Here is a 20792-nt window from a genome sequence, read left to right as displayed (position 1 = left end):
GTTCGATCCGAGCATCAGGGCGGCGCATTCAGGCGGGAAGAGGCCTCATTGGTGGGTGGAGGGGAGCAGGCAGGGGGTGCAGACTAGAGACAGGCAGAGCCGTGCAGGGCGCAAGCAGGCACAGGCATAGGGCGGGGGAATAGAAGAGTAAGTGAGTTAGACTGTGTGAAGAAGCACGGGTCTGCGAAGTCAAGTCCCGGCCTTCTTGTTTACACTCAATGCCTGCTGGTAGTTGAAGTTTTCATCCACTTTCACTCAGCCAATGGAGCTGACCTACCCAATCGCAGAAGCGCCCACACAAGGGAAGACACAAGTGGACGCCTGGTATGGATTTATTTAAAAATCCTATTTGAGAAAAAGTGAAGAGAAAGTGAGGGACACATCCAGGGCTCGAGTCAGGGTACCACGCGGGTGGACGTCATCCCCCCATGGTTAATGCAATATGTATAATGAACCAAGTCAGCCCTATCTGTAATGTAAATGTAAGGGTTAAAGTCACCAAGGTGCACAGTTATTTGTAAAGAAGAGCCTACTGTGAGCTAAGTCTCTAAAGCTCTCCTTCCAAGGATGGTTCCTGATTTGGCAAGAATCATAAATTACAAGTCATACATGAATACTGCATCCATGTTGTTACCTCTGCACTGGAAATTTTATTAAAAAAGGCGGATGATATTCCCGGGTGACGACAGGCCTAAAACGGAGGAGTTACAAGAGGAATCAGGTGTAGTAATATCCATTCCTCCTGTCATGCCTAATTTCTTAGGCGGCAATCAGAAGCCCACTTGAAATAGGTAGAGAATTCCCCATCTTCAATTTGCCAATACTTGGAATATATGTAATTGCTGATGTGAGGTTAGCACACAGCTTGTAATGGAGGTTGGCCATGGATGTCAGCAGTGTTATACAGTAAACCGTAAATGGTTTAGCCGTCATTTACCAAAACGCAATGATTGACATACTGAAGCATTACAAGAACACTACGAATTATAAATCACACAACTCAACTCACTCCACCGAACATAGCAGACTGATTTCAAGTCACTCACATTGCTCCTGTTATGGCTCCATTCTCCCTCCAACTCTGATTAACAGCCAGGCTTCACCCAGCACACCAACCCCATTATTTTCATGGAAGGGAGGATTTATAGTCCTAATACTCAGGAAAGGTAATCAAGCCGAGCCGACGTGTTCCTGAATGGTTACATTGATGGATGTCACTGTTAATGTGGCTTTCATCCCAGAGGCGCATCCTTTCGAAGTGTCAAAGGAGGACTGATGAGGAATCATTATCACCATTTAAGCTGGCAGGCTTTCGGAAGGCGCACTCACCATTGACACTAGCCTTGTTTTGCATCGCGTTGGTGAAGTATACTGCCAAAAGTGTAGTCAGTACATCTGCTTTCTCCATATTTCACCAGTTTTTGATCAAGTGGACCTGTGAGGTCTATTGGAGGAATTATCAAGATGACTCATCTCGGACACATACTTGAACCTCATTGTAGCACTGCGGGGAAACCCTTGTATCATGAAAGCTGATTGGGCAAGGGATGCGATGCATCTGTCAAAAACTTTTATGCAAAGTTTGCTGGGACCACAATGCAAGTCCTGCCTTTTGAAGATGATCGATTGACTATAGAATAAATTGGTGTAGAACTGTATTGCTTGCTAACGTGTTATGTGTTTAGATGAATATTCTTCTTACAATGTCCTGTCTTTCGACCGAGGAGAACTCAATAGTATCCTTCTCTACCTCCACAAAGAGGGCAAAAGGGAAGTCAGTTTGGCTTTCTAATGGGCTAAAGTTAGTTCTGATACAGGAATAGTGCTAGTTAGGTCTATGGTTTAATGTGCAGACACAATGGGCTGCTTTTGGAATGGATTGAAGTTCAAGCTTGGCCAATTTCTGAATGGAATAAAGAAACTATAGACCACGTTAGGCTCTAGGGATGCAGAAGGCTTTGCTGAAAACAAATGCAATGAAGGTTCCACCTCTAGTGTTGTATTGACTTGACGTTTTCCTTTTAAGGAAGGTATGGCCAATGAGCAGGCTGAGGCCAACTACTGATGGAGCACCCTGGCAGTGGGATCAGGATTTTTGTACGAATCTCTAACTCTGCACTTGGACTAACTGGAGTGAGACTGAATGTTGTAGATGCAAACATTTGTGGTGCTGTAGCTTAAATTCTACAGCAGGCAATCAACTGCAGGTGCTGTACATGTGGCAGGGCCTTGGTTGAAAGGAGTTGTCAGTAGCTGGTGACATTTTTCACCAAAATGCAAAAATGGTAGACTCTTCCTTCTTAATTACACATGAAATGACCTGTGCTTAATTTGAGCCAATGGTTGCTGGTAGGGCCCACTGGCACTCATGTTTTGGAACTGGCACTTATTTTTCATCACCAAATGTTTCCCAAGCCAAAGTTGAATGAATGAGGAAGAGAAAGACGGAAAAACCATCCCAAAGGGAGAAAGCAGGAACCTGCAAAAGTGAGATACAGGGGCTGAGGGTGTCTGGTGCTGGATTAAAGAGTCATAAAGTGGGTTGAAGACTATGCAGATATTTAATAGCACAAGCCGCAGGCTTCTGAACAGAGCTTTGGTCACCAGCTTTAATTTGTTTACAAATTAAACCCTGGGAGAAAGTCATGGCTAAGAACACTACATAAATACGCTTTGCTGCTTGACTTGAGGGCAAAAACTTGGATTTTTGATCCAAACACACTAATTTTCGTAATGGCAAAGTCTCCATGGACCAAACACTAATCTAGGGACAAATGGGCTGCCCATTGCTCTTTTGCATAGGTTCCCAGAAATTCCAAGATTATAACTACAGAGCCTATTCCGACTCGGTGAGAGAATTGAGTCAAGATTATTAAAACAGCAGCTGTTTCAGCGATTCCTATTAGTTGCTCTCCAACAACCAGAACTGGTTTGATTTGATTTTTGATTTTAATTTATAAAGCGCAGTGTATGCCCAAAGGCGTCTTGGCACTGCTTGCAAATAAAGGTAAAACTAGATCTAGGAATTAAAACGGAAGATTAAAAAGCCAGGTTTTCTAAAAGCCAAAATATTACAGCAATTTCTCAACAGGATAGGCATTGAATTTCAAAAACCGGATGTAGAAAGTGCAAAGCGTCTCCCTCCCCAATTAACTTTATTAAAGCAGTTAACTTACAAAGTCATGGAATTCGTAGACTGCAAAGTTCTCTTGGGAGTATACCAGGTCAGTTTTTATCTAAGAAGTTTGGGGCCCTGAGAATGCACCGCTTTATGTGCTATGCCTAAAGCTATAAAATATATTATTTTTTTAATGGGCAACCAATAAAGCTTATTTCTAGCTTTGGTCACAGACTCAGATTTTTTCGATCGTAGTCAAAACTCTAACAGACGCATTTTGTATTCTCTGCAGTCTGTTTATAATGCCGTACTGTGCACCTACCAAAAGGGCATTGCAACAGTCCAATCGTGATAGAACCAAGGAGGAGATTACTGTTTTCTGTAGCTCTATTGGTAAAAAAGGGAGAATTTTCCTCAGAATTTTAAGTGTGTAAAAACAGGAGGATGCAAGATGATTGGCTTAATCTCTAAATGACAATTTACTATCAAAGATCGGTTCGAGATTTTTAGATTTAGCCTCTGGGCTGGGAACAATGCCCAATTCCTCAGGCCACCAGGATTGATAAAAAAAAAGAATCTGATCCAAAGAGAAGAATCTCTGTCTTAGCTGCATTCAGTTTCAAACAATGGCTCCCCATCCATAGAGCTACAGCTCCAATGTATTTTTTAAAACGCATAGCTACTTCCTTGATATTGTTAGTTATAGGAACGACAATGTGAGTGTTGTCCGCCTATGAAAGTGTAAAAAATCCAAAGGATCTGATTAAGCTCACCAGAGGGGCCACATAAATATTGAACAAGGTGGGACTTATAGAGTAACCCTGTGGAGCTCAACAAGACAGGCAGAAAGATTCTGACCTGAAGTCTCCATAGCTAACAGACCGTGTTCTTTCCTCCAAAAAAGAGGATAGTAGTTGAAAAGCGGTGCCTTTGACACCTATATCTGATAACCGTTGCTTCAAAATCGCATGGCTAACCGTGTCATAAGACCACCACAGCACTATCTCCCTGATCCAGAATCCCCCTAACCTCTTCTGCCACAATAAGTAGAGCAGTTTCTGTCGAGTGGGCCTTCTTGAAACCAAAATGAGCCACATCAAAGATGTCTTGTTGGTCAGCAACTAAGTAGGATAAAAATTAAGATGTCTTTCCCGTACTTTAGCTGGATAAGGCAGTCTTCATATATGGCGATAGTTCTGTTCTTTGGCTGGATCTAAGGATTGTTACTTAATGATAGGTAAGATAGTAACGTTTTTCCATTCCAGGTGAAAAGTTCCCGTTGTTATGATATTATTGAGCATTAAGAAAAAAGGATGCACCATCCGGTCCACTATTTTGTGTGTCAACTCAGGAGGGCAAGGATCAGTGGGAGCGCCAGATTTAGTTAATTTAAGGTGCTCCAACATATGTTCTGGCAAGATAGGTGGAAAACAGTCTAAGAACTGTTGGCATAGAACCTGTTGTGTGGTGACCTGCAGCTGGCTATTTGAACTCTTATTTAAAATAAGTTCTTTATAAACTGCCTCAACTTTGTTTTAAAAAAAACTAGCTATATTCTCACAAAAAGCTGTGATCGAGGCTTAGACGGCAGACTAACCAGATCTGATAGATTAGACACTGTCTATAACAGGTCGCGTGGTGCATTGACCGCTGAGCTAATTTTATTGGTATAGAAATTCGTTTTCTAGAAATAATTACATTTTTATATTCCTGAAGTTGTTTTTTGTATCTCTCTTTTTCTCAGGGGCATAGTGTTTTCGCCATTTCCTTGCCTGCAAATGGCACACTTTCTTTTTAAGACGTAATTACTCGGAGAACCAAGGAGCAGAAGAACTTTTTCTATGTCTAATAACTTTCTTCTCTGGTGCAAGTGTCATAGTTGCCTCATGAATCCATTTGGAATAAAGCGCAGCAGCTTGATCTGGGTTACCTACTAACAACGGTTGAACACTCTTAAGTTTTTTATTAAATCATTTATTTTATTCCATGGCCTGTTCAACTTACATTTATGTTCTGATTTTATAGCTGTTTTTATTGGCTTAAAGCAATACTCAAACTAGACTGCCTTATGATCAGACCAAATAACCTGAAGACTATCGTGTAGGACTAAATCCCGAAAATTTACAAAAATACCATCAGGCGTGTGACCAGCTTGATGGGTGGGAACAGCGACCATTTGGTTTAGGTCAAAGCATAACAAATTATCCACTAAAGTTGAGGGGGCATATTATCAAGAACAGCGTTAAAAATTATCGCTGGTTTAGCGGCATGAAAACTGCCGCTAAAGCGGAGATAATGGGCTTGATAATATGCCCTTGAGAATTCCATAGAAGTCCATGTTCTGGTGTGAACCTGGGCTTCTATTGGAATTCTCAAGGGCATATTATCAAGACCATTATCGCCGCTTTAGCAGCAGTTTTCTGCCGCTAAACCAGCGATAATTTTAACGCCAATCTTGATAATATGCTCTCAGGTTTCTTTGTTATTCAGCTTAAAGAAGTTGAAAATAATTTTTGAAACAGCTGCTGTAGTTAAAGCATTCTTATTGGCTGGTGGAAAATCATTCATCATTGTTCTGTTATTGGCTGCCCATCGTCTCGTGGACTGTGTGTAATGGGACGAGTCAGCCAGTAATCTTGCAGTGATTTGTGGTTCGAAATGATACTTGACACACCTTTCAACACTTTTTTTCAGTGAGCACTAATTGGGAGTGGATCCTGTTTAAGGTGGATTTCACACTGGATTCTCTCTCTTGCCGCAAACGAAAAGAAAGAAAAAAAACAGCCATCGTTATCAGCACTGCAATACACAGAAATATGTAACCATGTGTGCAAAGCATTGATAGAAAGTATCTTTGCTGCGTGCAGCGGAATTTTAAACCCGAAAAACTCGCGCTCCAATTCGGGGCGATAACTTGGGCTGAGCTGCCACTCAAGCAGTGTTTGTCTTCTGCGTGGGGAGTTGGTGGTGTGTGCCCAAGCCTTACAGCTCAAGGGAAGTACTTGTTGAAGCTATCCTTTTTTGGGCGTATTATGGCAAGTTGTAAGTGTGGTTCATTTTGACATGTGCTGTTTAAGTGTTTTAGGGTGCTGCCAATCAATCTGCAAAGGAAGGCCTAAATCTAATTTTTAAAGACATACATGTTCAATATAAATATACAGCGTAATCCATTGGTGACATTTAAATTGTATCCACTGCCATGTTTTTTAGAACAAGGGTTGTATGTGATTCATAGAAAAATTACTTCATGGAATACCATTACTGAGGAACCATTTCACCTAAATTGTTTAATGGAAATTTTCAGGATCAATGACATTTACAATTTCACAAAAAACAATTCATAGAATGTCTTTTTTTCAAATTGGCATTTCCATGCTTATTTTTAATGTGTTAATAAAATGATTACAGGTCTCAAATTGTTAAACATTTTTGTCAGAGGAATTTATTTCAGAGCTTTACTTCATGGGAAAATATTTCGAATTTACATCTTTTACATTGGCATACAATTACTTTGGATGCTTTTAAACACCATCCTTCCGTGAACCACTCACCACACCTAAACACCTTCCATGCCTGTCCACTATAATCCCCTCACCGGATCTAAACTACACCCATTTCTGACCCCCAAACTCCAACTATTCCTGAACTGTAAAAGCCCTTTTATCCCTAAACATTCACCTATCCCTGAACCCTAAAGCCCTTCGCCACCCCAAAATGTTACAATTTTGTGAACCGTAAAAAGCATCATTCAACACCTAAACTCCACCTATCTCTGACCCCTAAAACCCATTCTACATCTAAATGCCAACCATCCTGTACCCTTAAAACCCCTCACCATCCCTAATCCCCATCCATTGCTGAAGCCTAAAACTCTATTTGCCCATAAACTCCATCCACCCCTGAAACCTCCCACCACTCCTACATTCCACTCATTCCTAAATCCTAAAAACCGTTGATAATCTCTAAACTCTTCCCATCACTGAACCTTTAAAACCCTACTGAGCACAAAATTTCGCACATCTGTGAACCCTCCAAAACCCCAAAAACCCCTGCACTCCACCCTTTCTTGAACTCTAAAAAAACCCATCACCACTCTTAATCTCAATCCATTCCTCATACCTAAAAAACCCTCACCACCCATAAACTCCACCCATTCCTCACCGTAAATATCCCTCATCAGCGCTGAACATCACCCTTTCTTGAATCCATAACCCCCTCTCTAGCCCTAAACTCTACCAATGTTTCATGCAATTTTTGATTTTTCCTTTAAATTATCTTTCTTTTAAAATGTTTCCTTAAATATTCAGTTTTTTTTCTTTCCTTAAAATTGATTTTCCATGATTTTGTTCCTCCAGTGTGGTTTCTCAGTTTTTATTTTTCCACTAATTCACATTCCTTGTGTAAACAATACAATATGTAAGGCAACAACACTGACATATGCATCCAAGTCGACAAATAACCTGTGTTTTGTTGGCCATTCATTGACTGACAAATCATGCAAGAAACTCAATGTATCTTGTAAATATACAGGTGGTAAGGTGGCCCCTTCTAACCTGTGGGAAGAGATGCTTAGAATATGCCTTCCCAGCTCTGCCCTCGCGCAAAATGACAAGTGGAAAAAAGGAATATGGGAAGGTGTATATATAATGTGGCTATTCCCTCTCTGAAAACCTATAAAGGTGAAGAGAAATGTAGACCTCAGTGTCATAGAACGAGTGTCATTGGCATCAATAAAAGCACGGAAAATTCCCCCACCTTGTTCCTCGGATGGTAATATGAGTGCACCAATTTGGATAGTGGGCACTTTACAGACAAAGGCACCGCACTCCTGCACTTTCTATACTAATGATAATTGCCTCTCTGTTTATGGATTCTTAAGTTTCTCACTGTACCTGTCTTTGCTCTCCCTTCCATATATTCACCATCCCCTCTCCTCAACTCCTTCCTCCCTTTCACTTTCTCACACCCCTACCCTTTCCACTGTATTTCTTGCCGCTCTCACTGATTCGTCTTAATGTCCTTCCTCTCTTTCATTTTATTTTCGTGACCCTCATCCCTTTGCTCTCTCTTTTTTTTCTACCCCATATCCTCTTGGTTCATCTCTTCCTTTACTTTCTCTCTGTCCTTGTCATTTTTAATCTAGTCCATCTTTTCTCATTCTTTCTACCTTCTCTATTGCTGTCTTCCATTTCTCTCTCCACAGTCCAGTCTCCCTTGCCTTTTCACCTCAAAATCTCATCCCTCGCTCTCACTTCCTACCTCCTCCTTTCTATTTTTCCTGAAGTTTGCTATTTTTTCTTTCTTCACTAATCCTTTCTTACCTTTGTATTCTTCTGGTCTTTCTTATTTATGTCTCCTTTTCCATCTCCCACCATATCTCTCTTTCTCATCTATATTTTCTACCTCTCTTGTCCTAATTTTCAGTATGTCTGTGCTCCTTTTCCATTATAATACCTCATTTTCCTCTCTCCTTCATGCCTCATCCCTCACTTCTCTATCACATGCCTAATTGCCCTCTTCTGTATATCTCCTCCGGACTTCTTTGATAATGAATGATTTTTCATTATTTAGCAAATGCAATAGATAACCCCTATCACACCTTTATGCGGAACAACATGTTGATTTTGGTGCTTACTGCATAAAAATCCACAATATATGGTAATTCAGTGTAGTGTAATCATATGGAATTACCCCGTAATTAGGTGAGATTACACAGAATTATACAAGAACAGATATTCTGCATATAGCGCTTTTTAATTAGTGTAACAATTCCCCCTCTCATTCAAATGGACACCATGATGCATATTGTGCTAAGAAATAGCACTAAATGCAATAGAACATGACTAGTGAGCAGGAGCAACTGCTCGCTAAATGTACCCAAGGAGTAGGATTTCCCCCAACGTATTTCTAGCATTTAGTGCTATTTTTTAGCACACAATGTACCCTCATGTCCAGAAAGGATGTGAGGATGCATTTTGCACTAAGAAAAAAGTGCTAATTGTAACAGAACATAAACAGTAGCCGCTCACCCTCATTGTACTCTAATTGGAAGATTTATTTTCTTCAAAATCACTCTTAATTTTGCAAGATACTGAAATTGCGTTATCTGTAATTCTGAGTCAAAGCATAACATGGAATTAATGAAATTACTCTGATTACTCCAACATAATTGAAATTCCACCCAGGCCTAACTACTGTATTCTTTTCTTTTACTAGATTCCGGCAGGTTTGATCTACTGAAATTTAACACAGGGTGAGGTATTTAACTCACCGGGTGATTAGTGTGGGCATTAAATAACACCCAACTTGTAATTCCGATCCACACATAATCAAAACCTGGGGGGTCTCATTTAAAGTTTGATGATGGGGTACTTAATCAAAATGGAGCAGATCTACTGTCAACCACTTTACAAGTGCCGTAGGCTGTAAGGCACTTGTAATGCAACGGATAGGACATGTGTATCCTGCTCCACCACACTCTAATTAAGGCCCTAAGTCACTTCTTTTTGTGTCATATGTAGACCTAGCTTGTAGGTTTCTCTGCTGTTTCTGGCACGTTTTCTTCAGTTTTAGTACCAAAGGTTTACTTTTCACCCCTGTAAGTGTCTCTAAAGCATTTGTAAATTGAACCTATAGAAGAAAAGGTATCTTGGGCCTATACATGATGTACTGGCCTTAAAGGCAGATCTTCCAGGTGCTATAGTGCTTCTTCTGCACGCTCCATGGTTCAAGCTGAACCTCAATGGGGGTCTGTCCATCAGATACTTATGCCCTTTGATACAGGATGGTGGCCCTCTGCACACTTGCAGTATGCAGAATCGCCTTTCTTTTAAATGGGCCCTCAAAACGTTACTGTTCTCTTGAGTTCATGGTTGGTTGTCTTCTCCTCTTATCTTTTTTCTACTTCTTCATTTTTTATTAGCAGCTTCATAGTCAAGATTCTCCATGCAGTGTACAAATGCTTCATAAATATTAAATGAATTGAAGTGAAGCCTCTTACAGGTCACGCTGCTGGCAGATTCTTGCCCCACTGGCTTTTGTTTTGATTTGTGTCAGCCAGTCTGTAGGCAGGGTCAGACTGGAGCAGAAAATAGGCCTGGGCACCAAAATAAAATTGGCACCTTTAGCAAATCAGATAGCTACCAAGTGGCCCACACTTTAAATCTGGCCGTTTTGAACTTGTAAAGACGTGCTCTTCAGGTGTTTTGCAATGTGTAGTTGCATGACTGCAGACATTTGTGCTTGTTACATCAATGTTTGTGGTCGTAACAGGAAAATCAACAGGAAAAACGGCCCAGCAGCAAAATAAAACTGGCCCACAAACAGCCCCAAAATGGCCCACACTCTGACCTGTCAGATCTGCCCTTCAGGCATTGCCTTGTTTCCCTCTGGGTATAGGCCAGTCCAGCTCCGACTGTACTTCCAATCTGCTATGACTCATTTTGTGTTTGCTGAAAGTGTCTGTGCTGTATATTTTTCTTTTTTTTAATCACACGGTGTTCAGCAAGTAATTTGTACCATTTTAGATTTTTTGACCTGTGCATCGTGTACTGCTTCTTTTGAGCCTATACTTCCCCTAACTCTGTCCCCCCACCCCTATTGCTTGTGTCCCCAATTTGAGGATTTTGTTGAGTGCTGCAGTAGAAGGATTCTAGGTCTGGCATAGTAATCTAAGCCCTCTGTGGAGGATTACCCCTTGCAAGGGCTTCTTTGTTCCTATTGAATATATATAGATATTTATACTGAATTCCAGGGATATAATTGTGTGAATTGGGCTCGTGTTGAATTCCAGCCTGCCCTGACGGTGTAGTGTAGTTCCTATACTCCCAATAGGCTCTGCGCATTGGAATAACATAAACGATAGTTTAGACGTAGGACTTAGGTCGACTAGGTCTCTATTGAATATGTTAGACTTAATTATGAATGCCAGCTAGCTCAGAGGTCACTAGAAGCTTTCTCGAGTAAACAAGAAGGTGTTAACTTTCCTGAATAGACAAGAAGGGATTAGTTTCTGACAACCGCATAAACATGACAACTTTGCTCCCTCCAGAATAAGGAGTATATCTCCAGAGTCGCGGAAACAATAGAAAACTATTTTACTCAGTCAATCATGCATGCTTAGTTTCACCAGAAGTGCAGAGAAACAGAGAGACGGGCGTTTTCAATAAAAGAGGTTATTTATTGAACAGTCTTCTTTCTCATGCAAGAGAAGTGAGTTGCTACAATTGCAATACTTGTTATAAAGTAAAGTGTGTACAGTAAAAGGAGTATTATGAAATAATACTGTAAAAGCATGGTATGGTTTCTGAGCCATACAGTGTTTAAAATAGATAAAATATATACATTGATAAAATCATGACTGAACGTACTCAACTGGTGCTTCTAAGATACGCCTACCCCGGTGTACCTAACCTAAGCCTAGTACGTGGGAAGGAGTAAATGAGCTGCAGTTTAAGTTAAGATAGTTTCTGCCAAGAATCTAAATCAAGAATTCTCTAAGGGTCTAATCAGCTCCGTACCTTGGTTATAGAATAAAGAAGGTCTTGTATCTCTCTCTCAGGACTCGATCTCCCAGCAACCCGCAAGGGTGACAGGGAAACACTGGAGCTGGATTTCTCGGCAGGAGAAAAGACAGCGTCTCTCTCAGTGCGTCAATGGGAGGGTCGGCTTCCTTCGGCACTCGCTACAGCAGGGCGTCGGGCAAGTAGATAGCCGATCTGCTCCAAACCACCGTGTGTTTTGCTAGGGCAGATGCTGGTATATTTATACCTGGAAGGTGCCGAGTTTGACGTAAGGTTGGACATAAGACGTCACTAAGAACTCGCAGTTCTTTCAGGACTCCAGGAGTTCTAGGACAAATCAATACAGAAGCAGGGGGAATTCCCGGGCTGCTGGAGGCTTGGTTTTTTAAGAACGCGTTGTGCTTTCTAGGAGTCTATGGGAGTAGCCTTGCCGTATTTGGACTGCATTGGCTATGACTTAATATGGGTATGATTCTTATTCCTTTATAAGGATATGATTTGATATAACCGTACAAGGGCATAAATCGGGAATATTTAAATAGGGTCCTAGATACCTTTACAACAATGGCTGTACCAAAAATATTATCATTTTTGCTAGGGCAATATTTTATTATTGTGAAGGGCTGTATGCGTGCTAACCTGTATCCTTTACCTATAGTATCTTTTTTGTAGAGCTGTGGACCTGAGTCCCTTACCAAAGCGATTGAAGGGTGGCTGAACTACCCTTCCCGCCTAGTTAGTGTGTAAATTGATGTTCTGCTGAGAGCATCGATTAATTCCCAAAGCAACAAATTCTATAAGAAAAAATTGCAGCGCTGCTAGCTGCAACTCAGCTCAGCGGACCAGTGTGTGCTGCTACCTTGGCCTGGGCGTAATTTCAATGACACCGGCATAATCTGAGTCATTTTGGTAAACTGTAGTTACTCTTTGATGTGAAATTACCGCTAATTATAGGATTACTTCTGTTCGAGTAATTATCAGGAATACTGGGGGTGGAGGGAAGCTTACTGCAAGAGCACATTTGGCGAGAGCGATCGTGAGCGTTCGTTCATGCTCGCTATTCATGTTCTACTGCATTTAGAACTATTTCTTAAGGACAAATATGTCCTCACATCCATTTTGGACATGAGGGTGCAAGTTGGGGGAAAATCTCACAGAATTCTTGGGTAATTCCGTGTGATTAGGCTCACTGAATTTCGTGAGTTACTCCTACTTCAAATGCTGACTCTGCAGCCACTAACTTTGCCTGTGGAACAGGTAATCTGCATGGTGCATTGTTGCTATATTTGAGGAGAATATAGAAAGATGTACATTGATGATAATGAGAGAGCTTCAGGAAATAAATGGTTCTGTAGGACTTCTTTTGGTGATGCACTGTAGAATGGTGTGGGAGCAAAATGGTACACAAAATCTAGACACCCCAAAATGTACCTTAAACAGACCTCCGACATTTCACTGGATGGGAGACTGTGTTAAATTTCATGAGGCAATGCGTCCTCACTTTAAGGCACCTCCTCAGGTATCAAAATCAAAAATACAAATCATTAAATAAATGGTGAGGCCCAATCAATAATTGCATTCTAGATCAATGTAGAGTTTGGTTTTATTATATAATTTATATTAAAGTAATACAAATCAATGCCATGAAGGCTCTCAAATGCAGAGTTATACAGAGTATGCAAAAATCAGAAATTATGCTGAGCCCTAAGTGGGCAGCAAAATCAATAGAAAATGGACAGCATACCTAGTTGCATTCAGAAATGCTTGTCCCTAAAATCGTGGGCTTTCTTACCTTTTTAATGCATATGAAATTACAGAGACCACTGTCTGAGCAAATGTAATAAAAATGTATTTTGCACATGGTTACCATCAAGTTGAAGTCAATAGTAATTGCAATTCCTAAATGCCCATTTCACATTTAGAAAATGCTTTGTATATGTACTTTAGGAAACACAAATAGGTAATTGCTATTTGCGATTCCTAAATCGAGGTCGCAAATTTGCGATTTGTACTGTAGAGAACTCGCAAATTTGGTTTTGGCCCGTTGTACATCTGAAAAGGCCGTTTAGAATTTCTTAACAGGGCAAAAAAGCAATTCGGCCTGTTAAGAAATGCTAAATGGCTTTGTACATCTGGGCCTACATGAATAAGTATTCAGCCCCTCTAAGCTAATGTCGCCTGGAGATGCTAGAACATAACTAGGCAATAACTTTGTTATGTGAATGAATGGGGCACAATGAACTGGATGAAATACCTTGTGGTTGTTAAAAATCATGGCAGAATAAGGAAAACATATTTGAGATCAGAATAACAATAACAGGGGAAACACACCATTACATTTTAGCTCGAGTGTGTGCTGCAGAGTTTGTGAGGAGAGAAGGTGGACAGGGGGAAAAATAGGATGAGTGGCAAAGATGACTTCCATCCTGGACAAGATGGTATTTGCACTAAAATGCGATCTAACCAACATACATAAAAAAAACTTCCCTAAATATCAGAGGCATTTCGTTCTGAAAGCAATAACAATACATCAGTGTATACATGTAAACCTAAGTGAGAAAATGCATCTGCTCATTGTTATTGATGCACAAAAATAAAAATGTATAACAATCTCTCACAATGGTGAGGAATTGTTGAATGAAAGGGAAGAGGCAATTTAGAGTAGAGAAGCTGTATAGAGCTTTGTGGAGCTATGTAACATGTCGCAGGAGTGCTCAATGTGAGAATCAGTAAGGAAAGGTGCAGGAATGCTGATGGTGGACAATCTGTGAAAAATGGATTAGGAGTGAGGTATGTAACTGGGCTGCAGAACTTCATTGTCCAGGATTTTTGTACATGTGGTAGCTGTGTGGATTACTGCACTAGCACTGAATAAGGTGATCCAGAGGAATGGTGAAGATGAGCTGAGCATGGTCATCTTTGATAGTAGGATCCAGAAGACAGTTGTGTACATTTGTCTTGATGCGGTGATCATGAGGAATTTATCCTCTTTCTCATTGTGTCTCTTTTCTCAGACCGCGAGCGCATTGGACAAGACTCCACATATGAGCAGGAGGGAAAGGTGCAGTTTGTAATCGATGCTGTCTATGCAATGGCACACGCCCTGCATAACATGCACAAGCAGTTGTGTCCGGGGAAAGTTGGGCTCTGCTCCAGAATGGATCCAGTGGACGGCGTCGAGCTGCTCAAGTACATCCGGACCGTCAACTTTTCAGGTTTGCCATCAGGACAATTGTCACCATGATCATTCTGTTAGAAAAAGATAAACATGCCATGAATGCCATTTGGTGGACGTATGCATAGGCTCACAGTGCCTGAAAAAGCAAGCTCCTCAAGCCAAAGACCTGCTTTGAACTTGTCCCACGTGGCTAGATCTGAGGTGTGGGTGTTTGGGAAGGTGGCCAATATGCAAGCCATATATGAAACTGAAAGCTGCTCTAAACCCATGTATTACCCCCATTCCTTTCACAGAGGGACCACCGGGGCCCTGATTGCAAGGGGCGTGCTGACACATATGGAAATTGTCCACTGGTCAGTTACTGTTAGCGGTATGCCATAATAAGTGGGTGTGCAATCTGTACTTGATTTCAAGTAGCAGTCCTTTGAATATTATTTAGCACTATTTGTCTAACTAGTGTGCACCCCGTTTTAACTGTAGCCAATCAGGGGGGCACCGTTTTCGCCCAACCCATAATATGATTTAGATCAAGAAAAGGAGTGTACACCCAAATAGAAATTACCAGCCAATTTGTAATCAGAGGCGAACATTATCTAGGAAAATACACAGTTTGTGCTCGACCTTCAGCTCTGCCTCCCCTTGCCAGCACTCCCCAAATTCCTTCACTCCACACCTCCTGTGTTTCCTTCCCACACTCCAAATACATTCCCTGCTTCACTCCTTCACTTCTGTTCACTTGTTTATTCCAATCCACACAACCGGCTTTCTTCAGGTCGCCCCTAATTCCTTTCTCCTAATCTCAGTTACGAACATGTCTTTCTCCATTTCACCACCTGCCTTCTATTCTAAGCCACCATCACTCCACCGCCAAGCATTGCTCTGCATGCTACCTTCCTTCCACTGATGTATGTCTCTATACTCATCCACACCATCTGCGTGTCCTCTTCTTTTTCCACTGACTGTTTTGCTTTCTTTCTAGTTCCCATCTCCTCTTCTGCCTCCATTCCTCTTTTCTGGTGGCCCGGCTTTCTCCTTTCCAATCAGTTTCAGTGTTTTTACCTCTTTTCCTTAACCCTTCAGTTGTTCTACTTCTCTTTATTTTTAGCTACCCTCATTTGCTTTCTCTAGTTGCACCTCCTGCTCTGCTTCCATTCTCCATCACGCACCGGATCAGGTTTCTTTAATGTGGTGAAGGACCCCAAAAATGTTCCTTAGACTGTCTGCCTGATAGGCACCCAAAGCCCTAGGAATGGCGATGACCTTAGGGTTAGCCCTCTTCACCAGAGAGGCTGCAGGGACCTGCTTGTCTTTCTTCTGCACTGGGGGGCAGGTGTCTCTAGACACAGCGCATCCCATACTTGTATTTGTGTTTGCCACGCTTTAGACCAGCACTGTCAGGGACCACTCTTGGTTATTGTCACGGCTGTTGGGACATATTGGATTGGGTTTGATAGTTCTGTGAATTTTAGTGGAGATGTAGCGAGGGGCTATTTTTGTGGATATGAGAGGAAAGGCCTTTATTCCACTAGGGATTGTGGATGAGACAGAGTGACTCGAATTTAATCAAATGATAAAGAGATCCATAAGACAAGATGTGGGGCAAGCAATTCATTAGGAGAAGCAGACGTTTATGACAGCATCAAATGACAGGTGTAACACTTCACAAGAGTACTTGCAACAGCCAGTAGGTGGCTGCGCAGAATGCTGTGATAGAGCAGGTAGACAGTGGCTCCCAGAAAGGGCTGCCCACCAGCATGAACAGTGAAGGTGTACCTGGTTTCCTGCAAGAAGGGCACCAACAAGTCACAAGGATGGAAGTGGAGGAAGGTGGATGGATATGGCCTAGCTAATTATTTTGTGTTCATACTTCAACTCTTCACAGAAGTCCTAAAAGGATGTATTAGGAAATTCTTTACTCTAATCTTCAAGATGGTATGTGGAAAAAATGTGTTTTAGTAGATAGATATTGTACAACAGTTCTAGAAATGGGATCTCTGGTTAGCAGGGAAACGCACTCTCTCCAATTAGGGACCACACTCTAGTCAGGGTAAGTGTAGTACAGACTACAGGGCATATTTACAATGTCTGGCGCATCTCTGCAAATCAGCAGGGATGCGCCAGAACAGATGCAACACGCAATTCCCCCCTTGCACCACCATGGATGCGTCGCATTTACAATGTGGCGCACCCTGGCACAGGAGGGGCAGATGCGTGATGCATCTTGGGGCGTAAGAGTGGCGCATTGCTGGAATCTGCGACGGAACGCCCACATGAAACCTGGCACAGGTTTCATGTGGCGCATGCTTTACAATGTGACACATCTGCCTAGATGCATCACGTTGCAAATAAGTTGCAAACTGGCGCATGATTTACGCCGCCGCTGCATCATAAAAGTGATGCAACGGTGGCGCAAATGTGCCGCAAGGGGCTTGTAAATCTGCCCCTAAAGGTTTACCTGTGCTCAGCCTCTGGTAGCTTAACACAGTGAAAACACCACACAAATACTCCACACCAGTTTAGAAAAATAGCAGATATTTATCTAGGTAAAACAAGACCAAAATGAGAAAAAGCCAACATACTCAAGTCAAGACATGAATTTTTAAAGATTAAATCAAAATGCAGTGCTTAGAAGTATATAACTCCAATTGGGCTAACTGGTCAGGCTTGAAAGGGACAAATCCAAAAGTTCAGTGCAACAGTGATGGAGCTCAGGCTGAATACATACAGGAATCACGCAGACCCCCTTACTGTGCCTTGGATGCATTGGAAATCGAAAACGATGCTCGTCGCAGGGGAGCTGAGGGATTACGGATACAGGTGATGCATTGGTTCCTTAAGGCAGTGCAGGGTCGTTGAAGATTTGCCATTCCGGGGCGATGCATTATGCAGAGGAGGTGATAGGTCTGGTGTGAGGCCTCAGTTCCTGAAGGTGACCCACTGTTGATGATGCGTCAATGTCAACAGCATTATGCATTGATTCTATGTCATCAAAGTCGAACCACTGGGCTGAAGGCAATGGCTCAGTCTAAAAGCCACTCAGTGCCAATGCGTCCGTTTCGCAACTATGCAATGGCTCCAAACTGACCCTTCAGAGTCGATGTGTTGGTCTCTTGGTTGCAGCACCAAATTTGCCTCCGTTGGCCCAGGACTGAATTTGGCACCACTTGGTAGGGCAGGACTCACAGCAGAGGAGCCCAGGTGCTGGTAGCAAGCTGCAGGTGAAGTCTTTGATATCCCTGAGATGTCAGCAACAGGAAGCAAGCTGAGTCAACCCCCTGTGGAACCTTGGATAGCAGAATGCAGAGAATAATGTCCAGTCCTATCACTTCTAGGCAACAAATATCAGGCAGCAGGCCAACACAGCAAAGCAAGCAGAAAAGTGTCAGTCCCTCCTGGCAGCACAGCAGCCCTTCTTCCTGACGGAATGTCCTCAGTCCAGAAGTGTTCTGAGTATATGGTGTCAGAGGTCCAGTACTTAAACCCATTTTAACCTTTGAAGTAGGGAGACTTCAAAGAAAGGTCATTGTAGTGCACAAGACCCTGTCCTTCCTGGCCTAGGCTCCAGACAAACTGCAGGAAGTATGCAGCTCTTTGTGAGGGGGTGGGCACAGCCCTATTCATGTGCTTGTGTCAGCTCTTCCCACCACTCGAGCTCCGGAAGGTTCATCAGCCTGGTGACGACACCATCTTAATATGCAGGGCACACCACAGCTCCCTTTGTGTGGGACTGTATTGAGTGAATTCACAAAGCCCAACTGTTATCAAAACCCAGATATGTATCTTAGGGACAGGTCGAGGTACAGAATATTTAAGAAAGAAATTTACCAACTTTCTAAAAGTGGCAATTTCAAACCTGCAATTTAAAAACCAACTTCACTAAAAGATGTGTTTTTAAAATCTGAGCCCAGAGAGACCGAACTCCAATTTTCGATCTTGTCCCAATTGGAAGTTACACTTGTAAAGTATTACAAGGCAGCTACAGTTCTAGCCTATGGGGAGATATAGGCCTTGCTGTAGTGAAAAACAAATCTAGCAGTTTTTCACTTCCAGGACACGTAAAACTTAAAAACACGTCCTACCTTTTAAATTCACTGCACCTTGCCCATGGAGCCTAACTTAGGCATGCCTTACATGTAATAAAAGAGAAGGGTTGAGCTGACAAGTGGAAGAACTTGCCAGGTCGAGAAAACCTCACACCCAGGCTCTGTAGTTGCAGGTCTCAGACATGTTTGAAGGGCTACTCATGTGGGTGGCACAGTCAGTGCTGCAGGCCCACTAGTATCATGTGCCCTGGGAACATGTAGTGTACTGTACTAGGGGTTTATTAGTAAATCAAAGATGCTAATCATGGAGAAACCAAATGTCATTTTATTTTATACACAGAGCACATGCACTTTAGCAGTGGTCAGCAGTGGGACGTGCCCAGAGTCCTAAAACTAGCAAAAACAAAGTTCAGTGGCCAGTCAAAAACAAGAGGTCAAAAGATGCCAGGTCTAACAAGCATTGACAATAGGAAGTAGAAAGTAGATGTCAACCATCCAAAAGCAATATCTGAATAAAATTAGAAGTTCTTTTGTTTGTAGGAGACCTGGCTCTTGCTGTCCCTACCTAGATCCTACACCAGTGGGTAAACTATGTGACCAGCTGCTCTTGACACTTGGGCAGTACATTGGCCTCTGATGTGAGAGGGATACTGGCACACAATTATTTCAGCATGTCCCTCAGTAATTTGGTCCATGTAGGGGATGCAAGACATGAACCCTTTAACACCTTAGGAGCTTCGTAAACATACCTCCCCAGTGCTGCGCTGTCCATTATCCAGTGCTGAACTGGACGTCCAACGGTCGCACGCAGCACTGGGGAGGTAGTGCCCGTGACGACCGTTGGCCGACGGCAGCACTTAAAGGGTTAAGGAGACGTCTAAAGATACTATCAACAGGTTGACTACCAGAGGACAGAGAGGGCACCAGTTAGTATAGAAAATGAAAGAACATGCTTTCCATCTGCCCAAACTCGGTGTCATTGTTAGACACAAATTCTGCTGGACAATCATACACTGTGCATGCTGTACGCCACCGGAAACCAGTGATGGGTGAAGGGTCCCCACTCACTGGTGTCAGTACCTATATCCTGCCAGAATTCTTCCGGTAGTATAAAAAGAAAGAATATTCACTGATCTAATAATCACTAGCATTCTAATCATTAATATTTGAAATGCACTTGAGTGAAACATACTTAACAAGGTTCATAGCATGCTCTCACCAGCAACAGCATTGTTATGAGTAGGTGAGATACCAGTGTAAACAAAGGGGAGCTACCTTATGATAGGGTCTTATTCCAGTTGTCATTTTTAGGTAGAGCACCAGACAGCACAGCTTTCTGGTTGCAAAGACCTATTGTGGGCATACCAAGAGCATACCTGGGCCCAGATGGTTCTCTGGGCCAAAAGGTGTGATTTTTTTTAAATTTGCCAATTGTTGTGATGTATGCCAACTGAACCCAAGGGCAAATCACCTCAGTATGGTCAGAGGCAGTCAAGAGGGTCAGTATAAATATATCTCTCTGAGGCTGAGGCAGGTTGCTCGTGACTAGAAGCTATCACCACTTGGCTTCTTTTAGAGCGGCCCCGGATCAAATATGGAACCATAATGTCAGTAGAGGTGGGCAAGCCAAGAAAGTACTAGGGCAAACTGACAAAAAACTAACAGGGCGAGCCGATCGAAAACTCATCCAAGGGTCTGGCTTTTCTTGTTAGAGGACGTGCATGAGCAGAGACCTGAAACTGTTTGCCGTACAAAACATACAAAAAACATCAAAATAAATATGATTAAGTCTCTTCAAAATTCAAAAAATTTATTTTTTAACACGTGAAAGTGTTAGAATTATAATACTGTACATTATAGCACTGCACTGAAAAGTACTTACTAAAATTGATTTTTTTTAAACAAGAACGTAGAATAATTTCTAACCCTAT

At 42.1% G+C, this 20792-nt stretch overlaps 1 protein-coding gene across 1 annotated transcript in view; it reads left to right on the top strand.

Annotated features, from left to right (window-relative positions):
* The window catches only part of GRM4 (glutamate metabotropic receptor 4), a 1152011-nt gene that overhangs the window by 886139 nt on the left and 245080 nt on the right, over positions 1-20792 (top strand). Inside the window, exon 6 of the mRNA XM_078644246.1 lies at positions 14655-14855. Within this exon, the coding sequence (XP_078500372.1) occupies positions 14655-14855 (201 nt within the window). The remainder of the gene's footprint in view (positions 1-14654; positions 14856-20792) is intronic.

This window comes from Lissotriton helveticus, chromosome 5_1, assembly GCF_964261635.1.
Source record: "Lissotriton helveticus chromosome 5_1, aLisHel1.1, whole genome shotgun sequence".
NCBI lineage: Eukaryota > Metazoa > Chordata > Amphibia > Caudata > Salamandridae > Lissotriton > Lissotriton helveticus.
The sequence above is the reverse complement of the archived record's forward strand: the minus strand, read 5'-3'. Positions and strand labels throughout refer to the sequence as shown.